Source organism: Neofelis nebulosa, chromosome 14, assembly GCF_028018385.1.
Source record: "Neofelis nebulosa isolate mNeoNeb1 chromosome 14, mNeoNeb1.pri, whole genome shotgun sequence".
In the NCBI taxonomy this organism is placed as follows: Eukaryota; Metazoa; Chordata; class Mammalia; order Carnivora; family Felidae; genus Neofelis; species Neofelis nebulosa.
Window position 1 is genome coordinate 46,117,138 of NC_080795.1, and position 20,668 is coordinate 46,137,805.

The 20,668-nt window shown below is 37.3% G+C and overlaps 1 protein-coding gene across 1 annotated transcript in view; it reads right to left on the reverse strand.

The window, feature by feature from the left end:
• The window catches only part of RGS22 (regulator of G protein signaling 22), a 148,431-nt gene that overhangs the window by 46,634 nt on the left and 81,129 nt on the right, over positions 1-20,668 (reverse strand). Inside the window, exons 12-14 of the mRNA XM_058699603.1 lie at positions 20,480-20,594; positions 18,525-18,647; positions 17,644-17,745 (exon numbers count right to left, since the gene is read on the reverse strand). Coding sequence (XP_058555586.1) covers positions 17,644-17,745; positions 18,525-18,647; positions 20,480-20,594 — 340 coding nt within the window. The remainder of the gene's footprint in view (positions 1-17,643; positions 17,746-18,524; positions 18,648-20,479; positions 20,595-20,668) is intronic.

Below are 20,668 nucleotides of genomic sequence, written 5' to 3' on the forward strand. Positions count from 1 at the left end.
GAAAGTGGAATGGAGAAACAAATTGGGAGAAAAGAAGACAGAGAGAGATGGAAAGAAACAACATTTTTTTAAAATATGAAATCTATGTCAAATTGGTTTCCATACAACACCCAATTCTCATCCCAACAGGTGCCCTCCTCAATACCCATCTCCCACCCACCCCTCCTTCCCACCCCCTACTTGCACTGTTGGTGGGAATGCAAACTGATGCAGCCGCTCTGGAAAACACTGTGGGGGTTCCTCAAAAAATTAAAAATACATCTACCCTATGACCCAGCAATAGCACTGCTAGGAATTTACCTAAGGGATACAGGAGTGCTGATGCATAGGGGCACTTGTACCCCAATGTGTATAGCAGCACTCTCAACAATAGCCAAATTACGGAAAGAGCCTAAATGTCCATCAACTGATGAATGGATAAAGAAATTGTGGTTTATATACGCAATGGAGTACTACGTGGCAATGAGAAAGAACGAAATATGGTCCTTTGTAGCAACGTGGATGGAACTGGAGAGTGTGATGCTAAGTGAAATAAGCCATACAGAGAAAGACAGATACCATATGTTTTCACTCTTATGTGGATCCTGAGAAACTTAACAGGAACCCATGGGGGAGGGAAAAAAAGAGAGAGACAGGTTAGAGTGGGAGAGAGCCAAAGCATAAGAGACTCTTAAAAACTGAGAACAAACTGAGGGCTAATGGGGGGTGGGAGGGAGGGGAGGGTGGGTGATGGGTATTGAAGAGGGCATCTTTTGGGATGAGCACTGAGTGTTGTATGGAAACCAATTTGACAATAAATTTCATATATTAAAAAAATAAAAATAAAAAAAGAAAACAAAAATAAAAAAAGAAATTGTGGTTTATATACACAATGAAATATTACATGGCAATGAGAAAGAATGAAATATGGCCTTTTGTAGCAACATGGAAGAAACAACATTTTGACAATCATTTTGTTTTGCTTTCTAAAGGATGGCGAAATGACAATATTTCACTGAAATTACTTTTAGTACACGTCAGTTTGTTGCCATTACAAGAAAAAAACATAAAAATGTTTCCGTGCTTGCTTCTTCAAGGAAACCTCTGATGCTTCATTAATTAGAGCCAATATCCTATACATGAGAAGTGTATACCTCTACCCACGAGATGGCTCAAAATTAAAATATGCCATTTCCCATTGTGATTTAAAATTTTTTTCAACCTTAAGGTAATTTTTCATGTAAGATTTCAGCATTGCCACTTAATAGTTTTCAAAATCATTTAAAAACTATTATGATAATAAACATCTTCTCGGATGGAAGTGGATTCCAACCGCCTTTCAAATATATCGTAATGCATTTCATTTCAGGCTTAGTTGTCCCACATTTTATTCATTCTCATAGACCCTGGAATGTATTGATGTTTTCTTACTGCATCAAAAAGCCTACAAAAAAACATACCTAAGACAGGAGAATTGTGGGTTTACTGAATTTATCCTTGCTTTTTAACACTGTCAAAAAGCAAAAAAGAAAAGAATTTCCACAACTCTCGGTGCTATTGGCTTTCTTATTGTAGCAAAGACAAAATGATGACAGCTACAGAGTTAGATTCCAATTATCAAGCTGTAGAAGCACCCAGCAAAGTATTCTCACTGTGCCAAAGGTGAGCCTAGTTTTTGGGAAAGCATCTTTTTCATAATAGGGGCCACTCGATGAGCTTCAGCTTGACACTCATCTGAGTTCCAATGAAAACAAGAAAAATTTCTGTGCAGCCTTAAAAGGCAAAGTCAAGAATAATACCAAATGTTGTAGCACATGTGTTGATTTGTTATGTTACATTTCAGCTGTTAGTTATGTTAATGGAACAGTTTCACGTACTTGGTTTTGATGTATTTATTTTAATGATCATGTGTATATATCTTTCTGTGATCGCCTGGTAACACTGAGTGCATGATGTGCTGCTGTCACCACCAGGCCAGGACTGGAAGTAAGAAAGAAAAATGTAAAACTTCAACTTCAGAACTGTACGACTTAAAGTGGGTCACACAGTACACCAGGGACAAGATGTGTCAGAACCTATATGCTGTGAGATCTTAATACTAAATTCTAGGATATCTAGCAGAGCATATCAACCGGTTAGCTAAAATTGGGGACATTTAAAAAGTGGAATTTCAGGATGCCTGGTGGCTCAGTGAGTTGAGTGTCTGGCTTGTGGTTTCAGCTCAGGTCCTGATCTCACGTTTCAGGAGTTGGAGCCTATGTCAGGCTCCGCACTAACAAAGCATTCTGTTATTAACAGGGAATTCTCTCTCTAGCCCTCTCTCTGCTCCTCCCCCATTCACTCTCTCTCTTTCTCAAAATAAACACTTTTTAAAAGGTGGATTTTCAATATAACTTATTAAAGTACGCTAGATGTTAGGAGAAAGTATTTATGCTTCAGCATTTGGTGTCATTAGCAAAGTCCATTTTTCTTAGACTCCTTACCCCCACTGCAATGGTGAAAGAAGGAATTCTAATCGTGTAACTAGTAAGGCCGTAGGAAGATATGTATCTTTCACATTCTTCTAGTAATTGCCCAAGATGCCCACCAAGAGCACAGGAAATATAAAGCTGTCTGCTGCTATTTCCTTCTACTTATGGGGAGGCAGCTTTAGGGTTCTGCCAGATGGGCTGATAAGGTGGCATCAACAAAGACCTAGCTGGCTCCCAAGGAAGAAGACATATCCCATAAAACCCATGACGCTATTTCAAACGCTCTACAGACAAAAGAAGAAAAAAGGTTTTGGCTACTGACATATACACTTTTTTCCATAAGCTCCTTCTTTCAATTCATAGTAAGCAAACTGTGCAGGACCTGGAGATTCTGGAGCAAAGGTGATGTGCCTTCTTTGGTAGGTGTAAGCAAGGGGTTCATAAGCAGTCTCTAAAGGATGGGAGAAAAATAAAGGTGGAGGGCAGTTGTCTATAACTGTAACATTAGAGAAACTTGAAAGGATCAGAGTGAAAGTTCTCTTGTCCTCTCTTTTCCTCTGTCTTAAGCAATGGTCTACGGTAACCACCTCATACCAGCTCACGAATTCATGAATTTTGGGGGATTATGTAAGCAGGTTGATAAATGTAGTTATTGTCAGAAACTAAATTACATAAACCTACAATTCAATTATATTGGAAACAAAGATAATGAATACTCAAAATCCATCACTTCCTAATGACTTTACTGTTTTACTATCACCCGTTCTCTTGAGGTAGTTTACCTCTGTTGTATCTGAATGGTGGAAATACTACTGCATGTTCTAACACATGTCTCTTCCTAACCCTGTGTTCAGTGATGTCATGTTGGCAGCTTGAAATCATTCATGGTGAGAGTATTTACACCCAGAGATACACAAATGGTACAGATCAGGGCGGCTCTTCCCCCTGGAGAGCTGGTTGTTAAATATTTATCATCACATCACTGATTAAAAGGCATATACTCCCCTTTCCTCTCATGATTGCTAAAAGAGAGAAATAAAGTCAGAAAAAAAGGCAAATGACACCAACTAGTTCAAATATTCACTGGAGGCAAAGTCACATACCAGAATATACCAGTTCACACCAGTGTATGCCAGTTTATAACAGTTTACTTAAGTACTGTTTAGTTGACATCCAGTTTTTAAAACATGGATACAGTAAAGTTCTTTTTAATAGTTAAATTGGAGTAAAGTTGAACTGCAAGAAGAGCTAAAACAAGCTTTTCTTTGAAACTTGACATTCTGCAGAGTCCTCATTTAGAAAAGGGCAAAGCTGAGCTTCAAACGTTCAGTTTAACTTCAGTCTGATTAGTAAATCAGAGGACGTAAGCGTTTAGTGGGGAAAAGCTTGTTAACTAGTCCTCCCGAGAGAATATAAGGAACAGCTACGAGGAAAAAACATGAAGCATCATGGGAAATAAAACTGGTACTAATGGATCTTGATACAGTGTCGAGGTTCCCAAAAAACCAAAATCGTTTCACAGATAACCTCAAACACAACAGAACAGATGTCTGCTAAGCCATAACAACAACAACAAAACATATTGCTGTGCTTGAGGCAAATAGTAAGTAATGTGGGATCTTCTCGACTGGGCTCAAAAATTCTATTCTTGGAATTTATATGAAACAACAAGATGAAACTGTGTTTCAAAAACCTAGAGGCAAAGAGTCCCTAGAGGGATTTAAAAAAGGAATATAAATGTCCTGATACAGGACACTTTCAGAAATCACAAAATATTTACTTCAGCAAAAAGTGAGGTCTGTTTTCATAACCATTCACAGCTCTACCGGGCATAGAACATCATTATCTGAGTTCATATGAGGCAGAAAAAGAAAATAATGAGCAAGTTCAAGCAATCCAGTTTTTTTTTCTACAAAAAGAGGAAAAAATGATGATTTTTAATGACCTCTCATATCCCACTAGGAGCTCAAAAACATTACTGAGAAGCTATGCCGAGAGGGAATAAATTGCAGATGGTGCTTTCCACAAATGGGTTTTCATGTGAAGGACCTTGGGGTTTTTCAATTAGGAATCTTAAAGATTCCTAGAGATTGCAACATCCTGATACTGAGAGGCAAACTACTGCAGAGATCAACACAAATGGGGTTGCACAAAAAAAGATAATGTGATGACAATCAAATGGAGAATTTCTGGCAATTACTCAGACTCTACTAAGAACTCAGTGCAAAAGAGAACCTTAAAAAAAAAAAATGCCAGTAGGATAAAAGAATGAAACAAACTTGAATCATTTTGGACAGAATGAAAAGTCAGGAGGGAAAACAGAACATGTTAAGCAAAGCCAAAAACAAACCACAAATTCAAGGGACAAAATATACTAGGCTTTAGACTAACTTGGGCCATTGCTTAAGGTATTTTAAGCAAAACTGATTAATATAGAAGGGAATAAAATAAACAATTACACATGAAAAGAGTTATTACTACAAAATTTAAGGCAACCTAAGGAACAAATAAGTATATTATTTTGGTAAGTTTTGGATTAATTAACAAGAAAAACCTGTTAAGCGACAAAAACAAAACATGTATTTAAACTAATGGAATTATTTAACCTCCAATAAAAATAATTTCTTGAAAGTCAGTGAACAAAGAATAATTCAATGAGAAAAGTATGACTATTTAACATTTTTGACTTAAAAAAAAACACACACAAAAAAAAACCTGTCTCACAAGGAAGCTAATCCATGCTAACAAAGGTAGAGAAACTGATAAATGAAACCAGATCATTGAGGGATTACTTTACAATGAGAAAATCAACCGTCAAACAGGTTGGATGTTTATGTTAGCCAGCACATCACCTTAGAAAGCAAGCTTAAGTGTAGAGGTTGCTTACAGTCAGAATAAGGGAAGTTAACTATGATCCCCATGAATGTTCTCTCTATTGGATCTATTAGGCTAATAAGGTGCTCAGGAAGTAGACAGCTAAGGATAGTGCTTCAAGTGTGAGGTCAAGGTCAGTCTCTGCAAAACTTCCCTTTGTGAATGCACTGCTGACTAATGCCTCTTCTTGGTGGGAACATCCCTTCTATAAATGTACCGGTGCCTTCATTTTAAGTCTTGCAGGCCTGAGAAACCATTGTCTAGACAACTGCTGTGTTTTATTTACACACTGTTTTACACATTGATTTCACAGTTTCAGTTTCAGGAAGCAACCTTATTTTTAAGATTCCTCGGGTAAGGTGGAAAAGGAAAAGGACAGGAAGACTTCACTGTTGTTCCAGTGAAATTTCTCAGGAGCTCTTTTCTAAAAGCAAACTTGAACTATACACACAGCATGTCTAGAAAGACAGAATGCTGTTCACGGTTGAAGCTGGGTAATGGTATATGCAGGCTCATTAAACTACTTTATTTTTTTTTAATGTTTTTAAATAAAAACGCCTGGCTGGCAGTCATATATAATCAGTGATTTTCTACAATGAGGTTTATAATATGTTGCTAAGGATAGAAATTTGCCAATGAGCTCATTCGGTCATTCAGTAAATATTAGAGCATCTTTTATATGCCAGCTCCAGTTCTGAACACACAAAGTGAACAAAGCAGACAGTCTTCATGGAACTTAACAGTCCAGTGGGGGGAAAGGTTAAGGATGAAATTTGGTATCTGATGTCTATAAAGATAGTTTAAGATATCAAAATGAAAAGATTAAATAAGGTGATAAACAGATACTCCTTTTCCTAGAGACGGTAATAAGAAAGCAACAACTTTAGAAGAGTCTAGAGTCTGCATATTTGGGTCTGATTCCAAGCTCACTAATTGCTAAATGGATGGCCTCAGGAAAGTATTCACTTTGTCTAAATCTCGGTTTCCTAATCTGTAAAATGGAGATAATACCCATATCTGGTTCTTGGGATTGTGAAGAATTAAAGACAATTATCCACGTAAAATGACTACCACAGAACCTAAGAGATGGTAAACATTAAATAAATGTCAGGTATAATGATAATTATGGCTTAGAGGAATTTATATGTTGACTTTCTTGAAACAAGAGGATTAAAAGAGGATCTTTGGAGATCCTCTTTTGGTTAATAATCACATAGTATTAAAATCTTAAGACTGAATGTGTATAGCTAGTATAAACATCAGGAATAGGGGAAATGAATGAACAACTGTTAGCCAGAAAGCTGGCTGCTATATGTGTTCTTCCTGAATCCACTTCACTAGCAAGCGCAATAAAATGCAATGCAAGATGAGAACTCTGCTGATTTCATGCTCAGTGATTCATTGTGCTCAGGATTCCAAGCCTGACTGCTACTTGGGACACCATCTCTCTGGTAACAAAAACAAATAATGCAACAAAGCCTGAATAATAATTGCCTAGCACTCAAGACACAGCCTAATTATAAAGACACTGAAACTTACCATAAAGCTATGAAGAGGCACATGATTTTCCATATTAAATCACCACCCCAACCTCACCCCTTACCCATGCCCATTCATCTTTTAGGAAACACAGCTTGATTCTTAATGCTGCTGCTGTGTAAAGAAATAATGAGCTCTGTTAGTACACCTGAAAATACACCATCAGCCTAGACAGGGAGCACTTAGCTCATAGCACTTTAATGAAAATGTCAGGACCACCCTGAAGTATTTAAATCCTGTAAATGCCAAGTAAGGAGAAGAGCTAAACAATTAAGGTAATGGATGGCAGCAAGCAAGGAAAAAAACTGAGTTATCAGGAAAAATTTCAACACTGTCCCTCTTGTGCTGTAAGAAGTTTTTTCAAAGGAATTTATGGTAACACCCAAAGTTTTGGTTAACTAAAATTAGTTCAAACTACATTGGGAAACATTGTCAGGCAATGCAAATTTTATGGGTAAAGAGCTACATGGTCTCTTATTTCTCAATCCTTCCAAGGTTCTCTGGAAAAGTAGGCAAAAGAAGAGCACATTCTTGAACCTTGATAGCACCTGTGTGTGTTTTGTTGCCCCACCCCCACCCCCGCCCCGACCAGAGGGTTCCCACCGTGGATCAGAGCCTAGTTGTTTGATAGATGTTTGTGGAAATGTCAGGAAAAGTTTTTAGGCTGGGGAACACATGCTTGTATTGGTGATCCAACAGCTATCCAGTTTATGTTGATTTCTTGTTTCTACAGTAATAGACAGGAATAGGAAGGAGAAAAGGAGCCAAATAACATGGACGCACCTGTAGAACCCTCAGGTAGGATTATGCTGCACAATCTGGTGTGAACTTCATTTGGCTCTACACTGTGTCTTCAGCTAACCTAATACGAAACTAAAGTGATTTGGGGCCAGAGAGAATGAGGATAGCAGTAAATAATTTCTGAATGAATATATTAATGAATTCTGCATTACCATCAGATCATAACTTAGGCTTCCCAAAAATATCAGTGCATAATATGGGTCTGATGACATTTATTGACTCAGCTTTTGTGTGTTCTTTCTCTCTTGTGAAATTTTGCAAACACAAGAATAAACCAGTGACAGCACTACAGACTCCGGGTAGATAGCAGTAGTCACTTAAGACTGACTTATTTGCCATGGGACCCACCCATCAAGTGATTTCTTTGAGGAATGTACATACATAGAAGCAATAGGGTCTCTCACCAGAGGCTGGAATATTTCCAAGCTCTCAAATTACTGAATGGAGATATCAGGAGAGGAACTTCCAAATGTCAAGATGTCATCTAGCTATGGTAAAAGATACTGAAAAGATTTGAGATTTAGTCTAATGTTGTTATGAATAAAACATGACATTATAGTTTTTTGTTTGAAATGTTGTCACCCAAAAGAGAGACATTTATTTTGCACTGCTTCATAGGATAAGAATAAGACCAAAGGATAAAAGTTTTTGGCTCAAAAATGAGAAAAGAAGGAAACAGTTCTCTCCCTCCTACAGGTATTAGAAAAGAAGCTGATGATTATTTTAAAAAAATAATAACCGAAAACACTAATTCAAAAAGATATATGCATCTCTATGTTTACTGCAGCATTATTTACAGTAGCCAAGATATGGAAGCAACCTAAATGTCCATTGATATATGAATGGATAAGTATGTGGTGTGTATGTGTGTATATGTGTGTATACACATATATATAACGGAATATTACTCAGCCATGAAAAGAAAAGAGCTTCCTATTTGCAACAACATGGATGGACCTACAGGGTATAATGCTAAGTGAAATAAATCAGACAGAGAAAGACAACTCCCATACAATTTCACTCATATGTGGAATCTAAAAAAACAAATGACCAAATAATAAACGAATAGAATCCTAAATATATAGAACCAATAGAATCTGGTTGTTGCCAGAGGGGAGATGAGTGAGCGGACAGGTGAAATGGATTAAAAAAAGATTAAGAGCTACAAACCTCCAGTTATAAAATAAATAAGTCACAGAGATGGAAAGTATCACATAGCAAATATATTGTATTAACAATACAATAATATTGTATTAACAATATACAATAATATTGTAATAGCTTTGTATGGTGACTACAATTATCATGGTAAACACTGAGTAATACATAGAACTGTCAAACTGCTGTGTTGTACACCCGAAACTAATGTAACACTGTATGTAGATTATAATTCAATAATTAAAAGAAGGAGGGGTGCCTGGCTGGTTCACTGGGCAGAACATGTGACTTTTGATTTCAGGGTTGTATATTTGAGCCCCATGTTGGGTGTAGAGGTTACTTAAAAATAAAATTTTTAGTAGCACCTGGGTAGCTCAGTCGTTTAAGCATCTGACTTCATCTCAAGTCATGATCTTGTGGTTCATGAGTTCAAATCCTGCATTGGGCTCTGTGATTACAGCTCAAAGCCTGGAGCCCACTTCAGATTCTGTCTCACTCTCTCTCTGCCCCTCCCCCACTCATGCTCTTTCTCTCTCTCTCAAATAAATAAACATCTAAAAAATTAAAAATAAAATATTTAAAAAAATTTTAAAGTTATTTACCTGTTTTGAGAGAGAAAGAGAGAGAGAGAGACAGACAAGTGGGGGAGGTGCAGAAAGAAAGAGGGAGAGAGAGAGAGAATCCCAAGCAGGCTCTGCACTGCCAGCACCAAGGACAGTGCAGGGCTTGAACCCATGAACCGTGAGATCATGACCTGAGCCGAAATCAAGAGTCAGATGCCCAAATGACTGGGCCACTCAGGCAGCCCCCACAAAAAAATATATTTAAACAAATTTTTTTAATGTTTATTTTTGAGAGAGAGAGAGAGAGAGAGAGAGAGCGCACACACAAGTGGGGGAGGGGCATAGAAAGAGGGAGATACAGAATCTGAAGCAGGTTCCAGGCTCAGCACAGAGCCCGATATGGGGCCCAAACTCATGAACTGTAAGATCATGACCTGAGCCAAAGTCAGAAACTCAACCGGCTGACCCACCCAGGCACCCCACAAAAAAATATTTTTAAAGAGAACAAAAAAAAATAAAAACTGTTACCTGCTGGTGAAGAAAGAACTAATTTAATCTCCAGTTAAGGTGCTGTTAATTTGGTTTTATTTAAAATAAAATTGAAATACTTCACTAATCATTTCTACACCCCCTCCCACTAGAAAGTGAGCTCATTAAGCCAAGAACGTTGTTCTAATTGCTTGGCACATAGCCGCTTTCAGTGAATGTTAATTAATGAGCAACAATACTGTAAAAGATATTCTATGAAGTGTATGTTTGACTTAAGCTGTATTTTGAAACTCAATTAAGTTCCTGTATTGATTAAATGAACAGCTATGAATTTAGGAGTTGCTGTCCTTCCAACCTATTGGCTTCAATACCTTCAAATTGCTCTTTTCCTTCCCCATTATCTAGATAATTGAGAGAACCTTAAGTATCGACTCTAACAATAATAACACCTACTTATTCCACAGAGTGCTCTACATTATATAGCAAAACTCATTTTATTGCATTTTGCTTTGCTGTGCTTTGCAGATACTGCATTTTTTTACAAAACGGAAGGTTTGTGGCAACTCTGCATCAAGAAACTCGATTGACACCATTTTTCCAACAGCATTTGCTCACTTCATGTCTCCATATCACATTTTGGTAATTCTCGCAACATTTCACACATTTTCATTATTATCCTATTTGTTATGGTGATCTATGATCAGTGACCTTTGATGTTTTTGTAATTATTTTGGGGCAACACAAACTATGCCCATAGAAGATGACAGACTTAATGGATAAATGTTGTGTGTGTTCTGACTGCTCCACCACTCAGCCATTCCCGTCTCTCTCCCTGTTCTTGGGCCTCCCTATTCCCTGAGACACAACAATATTGAAATTAGGTCAGTTAACAACCCTACAATGGCCTCTGAGTGTCAAGTAAAAGAAAGGCAAACGATGCAGCACACTTCATTGTTATTTTATTTTAAGAAATCACGACGGCCACTCCAAGCTTCGGTAACCATCACTCTGTTGATCAGTCAGCAGCCACCAATGTCTAGGAAAGACCCTCCACCAGCAAAAAAAAAAATATGATTTGCTGAAAGCTCAGATGATGGTTAGCATTTGTTAGCAATAAAGTGCTTTTTAATTAAAGTACACACGTTGTTTTTTAGACATAGGACTATCACACACTTAACAGACTACAGTGTAGTGTAAACATTACTTTTATATGCACTGGGAAACCAAAGAAAAATTGTTTGACTCATTTTATGGTGATATTTCCTTTATTGCAGTGTTCTGGACCAAATCTACAATATCTCTAAGGTATGCCTGTATCCACCCACATTATCTTATGCAATCCTTACAAAAGTCCTGTGAAGTAGACATGAGAACTTTTATAGGGTAAAGGAGGCTAAAGTGCAACATTGAAATAGGTTCTGCATCTCAAGTTTGGGCTTAATTTTGTTTCTAGCTATGAAACTTTGGCAAGGTTAAAATTTCAGAGATTTATTTTCTTTTTATCCATAAAAAAACAGGATAAAAATCCCTTGTATACTTGCTGTGGGTATTGAATTCAAAAACACATGACTGCTTCTTGCAGAGACTCCTTTTCTGGCATACAGACAGGCTAGATTACTTGAAAATGAAAACCCTCTCTCTATAAAATACCTAGAAATACTGGATAAAATATGACAAATACTCTTTTAAATATATGGCTGAGATAGTAAGGAAAACCACCAGGGGCCAAAATTAAGGAATATACTAAATATCAGGGTGATAAGTACGAGCTGACAATGGGATTAGCATAGAGTAAACCAAGGGTATGGATTTTAAGAGCCACTGAGTTTTGGGAGATAAGGCCTTGGACCCTCACTAGGTGGAAAAGTTATATTAAGAGCTATAGTTACACAGAGATCCTTGAAGAGGTATACACAATGTAAAATTCAGAATAGGAAAAAAAAAATGTATGTATGTGTGTATCTCTATATCTCTATCTCTGTCTCTTCCTCTGTCTCTGTCTCTGTCACTACCTATACCTACATTGACCAAATCCAGGAAACAAAACAGAAGCTTGCTTGTCTTGGCCTAGACTCTATGCAAAAAGAAAAAAAATATCTACTAAGGATTAATTATTGTGAATTTACCATCATAAGGGTTTGGTTTTCAAGATTACACTTGGCAAATAAGGAAAATCCAAGATGAGAAATTAGCATTGAAAATGTGCACAGATAAACACCTCACTGAAGAGCTCATAATTCAAAATTACAGTACACAAAAGAAGAAATCCAACATGTCAGCAAACATAATAAATAGCAAAATTAGTTCTCCCAAGAACTGCAAAGCATAAAATCATTGGACACTCTAGCAGCCAGACTCTAGGGTGGCTCCCATCAACACAGTGCTTCCTAGTCTTCATGCCCTTTTAGAATTCTCTCCCCCTAAGTGTGGGCATAACATGTGGCTTGCTTCTGACCAATAGAATATAGCAACAGTGATGAGATACACATGATTATATGTGTGTGTGTTATATGCTTGTCTTGCTAAGAAACTCCATCCATTGCTGGTTTTGGAAAAGCAAGCTGCCATGATGGGAGCTGCCGCCATGGAGGGGGCCACGCCACGTGGCACAGAGCTGGCAAAGCTTCTAGCTGACAGCCAGCAAAAAACTGAGCTCTCAGCCAGTGGCTGCAAGGAACCAGATGCTGCTGACTACCATGGAGCAGAGCCTTCCCAGGGGCGCTCCAGATGAGAAACCAGCCCTGGCCAACATCTTGATTTACAGCCTTGCAGAGGACCCAGCAAAGCTGTGCCCAGACTCCTTACCTATGTAAACTATGAAATAGTAAATGTGTATCATTTTAAATCACATAGTTATGGTAATACTATTTATGCAGGAACAGATAACTAACACAGCTACATATTATACGTTTAAAATGCTTAAAGACATAAAAGAAGAAGTAAAAACATGAGGGAAAATGAGACAAAAACATCAGGAAGATTTGAAAAACACAAGTAGAATGTCCAATAATAAACATAATTCTTAAAATAATTTAACTCAATGGATGGGTTAAATAGCAGATTGAAATCTGCTGAAGAAATAATAGATGGAAAATCAAAGGAAATTGTTCTATTTCAATTTACAACATACAACACAGATATTAAAAGATGGAAAACCTTGAAAGAGACATTAAGAGAGATATAGGATTGACAACATTGACCAGCCAGGGAATCCAGAATGACAGAACACAGAAAAGAGAAAGACTGTAGAAAGAAATAGAAATAGAAAGAAATAATGGCTGAGGATTTTACAGAAGTGATGAAAGACACGATTCCTCAGATTTTACAAGCAATTCAGATCCAAGAAATTGTGGTAAACACACTGAAGTGAAATATAGAACACTGAAGTCCAAGAAATGATTTAAAATCAAATAATGAGGAAAAGCAGAGGAACAAGAGCAGACTCCTCAATAATGGCAATAGAAACCATAAGGCAGTAAAATAATACCTTCAAAGTGCTAAGAGAAAATCGTCAACCTAGAATTCTATATGCAGCTACATGATCAACGAGAGAATTAAAATAGACATTTTCAGACAAACAAAACCTGATGTTTACCACTAGTAAATTCTAATAATAAAAAAAAAAACCTACTAAAAGATATTCTTCAGAAATGAAACCCAAAGGAAGGAGTATGATGCAAAAAACAATGGTAAGCATGAAATTCGCGTGTGAATAAATCTACACAAGCATCAACAGTATCAAAAACAGATGATGATGACTACTTTGTAGGTACATAAGAAAATTTTAAATGCCATGCAAAAATGATATGTAAAATGGGCAAGGTATGGTGGAATTAAAGTGTTCTAATATCCTAAACCTTTTGAAAGAATAAAGATGATTAATTGTAGACGTTGTTAATTTTGGTATGCATGTTAAAACTGTAAGGGTGAAAACAGAAATAGAATATGTAACTTCTAAAGCAGTATAAGGAAATAAAATGTAAACCATTATTGCCAGCCACATTTTATAGAACATGAAACAGAGGCTTCTTAAACTCAGTGACTTGACTACGTTTACACAACTAAGAACTAGCATAGTAATAATAGCATGTGATTTAAATTCATTTCTTTCAACTCCAAGTTCTGTGATTCTTTTCCTTCTTTGTCATATGCCCTCTGATCTAGTGATACAGTAAAACAACAGTGTGTTCTCCTGACGTTCCATTTGAATAAGGCAAAAATCTCACACTGCTGCAAGACTATCTTTATATTAAGTAGCACTTTGTAGTAAAAGTAAGCAAATCCTCTTAATCCTCATTTACATTTCATTCTTACCTACCCTCTCCACTCATTAACTCCTACATTCCCCAAGTAAGTTGTCTTCCAGGCTCTAATTTTTACCATTTTTTTCTCTCTTCCTCTTTCCCACTTTTTTTTTTTTTTTTTCAACGTTTTTAATTTATTTTTGGGACAGAGAGAGACAGAGCATGAACGGGGGAGGGGCAGAGAGAGAGAGGGAGACACAGAATCGGAAACAGGCTCCAGGCTCCGAGCCGTCAGCCCAGAGCCTGACGCGGGGCTCGAACTCACGGACCGCGAGATCGTGACCTGGCTGAAGTCGGACGCTTAACCGACTGCGCCACCCAGGCGCCCCTCTTTCCCACTTTTTAATTGTGTGTATGACTAATAAGTGGTGCACACATGTGTGAACATGTATAATATTTATGATCACATTTGTTTACTATTGCAAAAAATTCTCAATGTATACACTATGGAGAGTGGTAAATTCTAAATGCATAGTTTTTGTTGGGATGGAGTTTGTCGGAACGATTTCTACAAAGGTGAAAGACATTATAAAAGACAGTGGTACCCAGCTCTGCTCCATTCTATTGTAGCGCTCTATCATCAGAGCAAGTGGGTAGTATCGAAAAAGCAGTAGGACTATCTTTGGCAACAATCTAGGCTCCAAATCTTAGCAGTGATAGATGGTAGTCCAGCAAACTGTTGCTAGTGAAAGACTTTATCTCTGCACAATGGTAGTGCAGAGAATTTTCTCCTTGCCATTTCAATTGGCTCCTAACCGCACTATTCTATCTTGAGGGCATGCAGTAAAATCTTCAGGATATGCCCAAGACTGTAGCTGAAACTCTTAGACCACAGTCCCTCATGTCAAATCACTGCCACCAAGGTATGTCATCTGCCTACTAGCATACAGAAAAGCATGTAAGTCTCTTGGAAGCAACTCTTGGTCTCCTACCATACAGCTTGTCAGATGTATAAAAAATATATAAAATCAAGTTCATAGTGACTTTAACACAATGCCAGCTGACTGCACTCTGCCACTGACACCATTGATCCAAATATCTGTATTGTAGATACACTCTTGAAGAAAGCCATATAGCATTTCTATTATAAAGAAATGAATAGCATTTCACACTGTGAAACGAATCTATAGGATTATGATATTAGAGGCAATTCTTGCCTCTGGAGGCACAGAAATCTTGGATAATTAAACCTAAACCAATGTAGACAACTGCTCCTTTAACTAAAACATAAAGTAACCATAGATGTAAAAAAACAAAAACATGACTTGCTCTTTTGGTGTCCCCCTATTCACCTGAAAGTAATTTTCTCCATTGTTTCCCTCCCCCCACCTGCTGTGGCTCCCCAAAAGATAACCTAGGGAAGGATAAGTGAATTCATGGTATTTATCTTTCTCTGTTATTTCACTTAACATAATACCCTCTGGGGCTACATGAGGAATCTAAAAAACAAAACAAATGAACAAACAAACAAAAAAAACACCTTTAAATACGAGAACAAACTGATGGTTGCCAGAGGAGACGTAAGTGAGGAGATGGATAAAATAAAGAGGATTAAGAGGTACAAACTTCTAGTTATAAAATAAGTCACGGAAATGAAAAGTAGAGCATAGGGAATACAGTCAATAACGTAATAATATTTGGTGACGGATGTGACTCACTTACAATGATGAACACTGAGTAATGTACAGAAGTGTTGAATCACTATGTTGTATATAACACTGTATGCCAATTATAGTTCTTTTTTTTTAAAAAAAATTTAACATTTACTTATTTTTTTGAGAGACAGAACGTGAGTGGGGGAGGGGCAGAGAGAGGGAGACACAGAATCCGAAGCAGGCTTCAGGCTCTGAGCTGTCAGCACAGAGCCCAACGTGGGGCTCGAGCCCACAAACTGCAAGATCATGACCTGAGCCAAAGTTGGATGCTTAACCAACTGAGCTACCCAGGTGCCCCTTAAAAAATTTTTTTTAAAGATAATCTAGAGGAGGATAAAAGTTTTATGGACCTTAATAACCCCAAAACAGAATAATCCACCTCAGAATAACCAAAACTTGGCTGCATCCTATCTCACAATACTTCTATAGTAGATTGAATAATATCATTACTAAGAGTTAGTAAGTCTAACAAACTTAAAAAGAATTTCCACTTTTACAAGTGCAGGGAAATATGGTGATTACAACAACAACAAAGACCCCACTTGATTGAGCAGCTGAAGATTTTTGGAGGAGGAGGCTTTGCAGTAGTGAGAACATAATAAATAACAGATGGTACTCCACCCGAGAGAGGCAATAGGTTAGGGCGAGGAGGGCAAGTGGAGACTCACAGGTAAAGGGTTAACAACGGAAGAGCCCACGGTGTGGTCTCAAAAAATGGCACTGGCAAATTAGAGATATAACTCTATGATTGCACGGAGCCATATCCAGACCAGGTAGAAGCTGAAGCCCTTGTCTGCATAGTAAAAATTGTACAAAGCTCTGTCAGCTGATTTCCAAAGCACAGTTATCAATGCCAGAGTGCAGGTGGTGGAGGCTAACAACAAACATCCAGCAGCAATACTCTACACTATCTTGAATAAGAGTGTAAGGTAATAAATAATATGACACAACTAACTCCGCATCATTCAGGGAGAGGTTCTCTGGAATGGGACTATTCCAGCTTGTAAGAACCCCTTAAATGGTCAACAGATATGGATGTGATTTGCAGTTTTCTAGGCTTGAAGACTTCTCTCCATAAAAGATCATAAATAAAAGAATAAAAAACTGAAAAGATTAAGTCAGCTTGAGTCATAATTCTATTCCCTTTCATTCTACCCCCTCAAAAGAGGCCATTCTCTCTGTCTCCTTCTGCAGGGAATCCTCTATTCTTCCTCCTGTATCTTTTTTTCCTCCTCTGTTTTGCTTCAGGGTGGTCTTGAGATGTTCTCTTCCCTACCACTCAGTATTGGTCTCCATGGTGTGGAACACACAAGCACAGGCGATGACACAGAGCCTACACCACACACAGTCAACATCCTTTCCCGCCCTCTACAAGGTCACCAGCCTGAGTCTGTCCACAGTTGATTTCTGCAGGAAACTCAGCAAACACTTTGGTCAATGCCTCTGCTCCCCATCACTTCAATGATTCATGACAAGTCCTCTCTTGGGTTCCCTTTTAAATCACTCACAACCAAACCAAAAAGGCATAAATCAAAAAAAAATATGGGATGTCCTTTTTTGGAAGACCAAGTAATTGCTAGCAAAGAGAAAATAAAGCAAACCAAACAAAATAGATAAAACTGGAAACCCACAAATCAGATTACAAAACAATATTCTACTGACATTTAAATAAAGTAATCCCATGGCAGCGAGGGAACAGCTCCCTTTTTGCCTGTACTCCCAGATTTCTCTTGCTTGGGGCTGGACACAACTTCTTCACGTCTCTGTGTACTCAGAGCTGCCCATTGAACCAACATTATTTAGTACTTACTTGGGCTTGTTTGCATACTTTAAAAGGGTGAAGTGTTTCTTGGTAGAAGAGCTGATGATAAGCCTGTAGGTCAAACCAAAAGTACACACTATTCCTCCACAACTGCAGATGGAAAAAATACATAAATCATTACCACCCAATTATTAAAGCCGTACAAAGCTCTGATTTCAAATATAATTAATTGTTTAGTTCCATGGTGTTGCCATAAATCAGGTTCAATTTAAGACGGTTTTATCTTCTATTACAAATTGGCAACATACAAAATATTTCTTGGTATTGTCACTAAAATATTATATTTTGCATGTATGCCTCTCACATAATTGGCCATTAAAATAGGAAGCATGCTAGTTAACAATTAAAGAGTAATTACATATTTCTGGCATGAAACCAGGTATTTTGATGTATATGGGCAAATGCATATCATATTAAACCCAACCACTACTCTCATAATTGAACCACTGAAATACTTTATATCGAGCAAAACCAAACAAAACAAAAAAAACTGGCAAATTTTCCACTATCCATTGCAATTTCTAATTATTAGAGTTATTTTTAATAAAAATTAAAGGACTGATAGAAACCAACTCTGAATTTAATTTATATTACACTAAAACAAAATTACATGAGAATAAATTGTTAATAATGCAAGTCAATCCTTGTCTGTATTTTGTTTTCTTTGTAATTTTACTAGGATAGTGAACAAAGAAAATGATAATTGAGATGTTTACATTTGTTACTAAATATTTAGGATAAAATTTCTTACCAGAAGAAATGGGATTTTAACATCAAATGTAATTATTTGAGCACTGAATTATTTCAACTTCTCTTATTTTAGACTAAGGCAAAGGTATAAAATTAGATTTAAAATCATTGTTTTTTACCTTATTTCCTGAGTGCTCACAGAATTTGGTAAAGAAGAATCCAGCTCTATTTTCTACATACAAAGATTGCAACAAATTTTCCATGTCAAATCCTCCCAAGGCACCATCTGCCATGGTTTTAACCTAGATAACAAAACAGAAGTCCATGATCCACCCAAGAACATGGTGATTTTTTACGACATTGTCCAACAACAGGGTTTCATAAATTCTTCCAGGCTGTCATTTTCCTGCTGGACTTTTTAATCTTACTTTTGTACCATATAAGTAATTAATGCAGTATGTTTGCCTCTGACTGTCATTTAAGATCCATTTATGGTGCCAACCCTAGCAGCAGACTTCATTCTATTATAAACCAATCTGATTTCAAACTTAATGTTAAAGCGACTTCTCAACCTCAATTATTTTCATGTTTCAGGCACAGTGATACCATTTTAGGAGGCTTCCAAATCTCTGCTGGTGGCCTCTTTTCTACATATTTACTGTTATTTTAGCCTTGAGGTGATGCTATAATAGCTACAAGAAAGTTATAAAAAGAACCATCTTCAAGGTTTCTCAGTGCTGCTCATTAACTGTCCTCAGGGGGTCCCCTCTTTGGACAGTCTCACCCTGTACAGGTCAAGGCCTTCAGAGAGTCAATGGCAATATAAGTTCTCATAAAACTTTGTTATTTTGGGGCCTCTCTGCCAACAATGCTGGCAACCCTAATACCATTCTTGAAACACAGAAAGCTGGCTACTTCCCCAAGCACAAGAGTGACTACAAAACAAAAGGATATCTACTGTTCATAGGAACTCTTTGGTATTTGCTGTGTGGAACTCAGACTTCTTTGTAATCTTGAGATAACTGTGGCATGAACAATTTAAGGCATTGTTACAGTGTCTCTCTGTCTCTATCCCTCTGCTAAACAAATTCTAAAGTGAGAATTTAACGTTTTTATGATGTTTAACTATTGGTATTCCAAAAATTTTTTAAAAATCATTATTTTGGTGGGAAAAAAATCCTAGTTGGAAGAAAAAGAGCACTGTTTGCTTAGAATAAAATAAAAAGATACGCAAAATTATATCTAAGTGTTCAGACTCTATTGGGATTACCAAGGTTTCTACCTAAAGTATAGTCCTTAGGGAACATAAACTTGTCACCTCCAACTGATATAGTAAATCCACATTATCAAGGTAGACACACACTGGAAATAGAATTTCATAAAAAGTCTAAGTTCCCAAGAGAACATTAAAATTATTTTTTATCAAATGTTAACAATTTAATAAAAATAATAGTCTTATTTTGTGTCTAAACCAGAACACAGCTGTTTTTGAAAATAGTAACCAACGGGAGTATATAGCAACATGGTACTACAAAAGGAAACACAGAGGAAATTTCTGTATAAAAATCCTTCTCAGGGAGGCACCTGGGTGGCTCAGTCAGTTGGTGTCTGACTTCGGCTCAGGTCATGATCTCATGGCTTGTGGGTTTGAGCCTCCCATTGGGCTCTGTACTGACAGCCTGGAGCCTGGAGCCTGCTTCGAATTCTGTGTCTCTGTCCCTCTCTGCCCCCTTCCCCACTCGTGCTGTCTCTCGCTCTCTCAAAAATGAATTTAACAAACATTAAAAAAATCATTTCAGAAGGAGAAAATAAAATGCGTTGTTTAGTAAAGAAAAAATACTACGGTAAATCAATAAAAATTCTCTAAAGTGGGGCACCGGGGCGGCTCAGTCAGTGAAGCATCCCACTCTTGATTTCAGCTCAGGTCATGATTTCATGGTTCATGAAATCAAGCCATGCATCAGGCTCTGTGCTGACAGCTTGGAGCCTACTTGGGATTCTCTCTCCCTCTTCTCTCTCTCTGCCCCTCCCAGCTTGCACACACGTGCACTCTCTCTCTGAAAATAAATAAACATTTAAAAGAATTCTCTAAAGTCAGTTAAATGAAGAATCAAATTAATCTCAAAATACTTACCAAAGGTTCTTCTGTATAAGTGTATCTTCTATCCAGCTGGGGCTTCAGACATTCCGAAATATCAGTAAAAGATGTTAAGCGAATAACTCTGGTGCTTTCTGATCTGTGCCTCAACCTAAATTATAAGAATGAGAACTAATTGATCAACATATTTTGAGTACCCTTGGTATACATGGCATCAATTCTTAG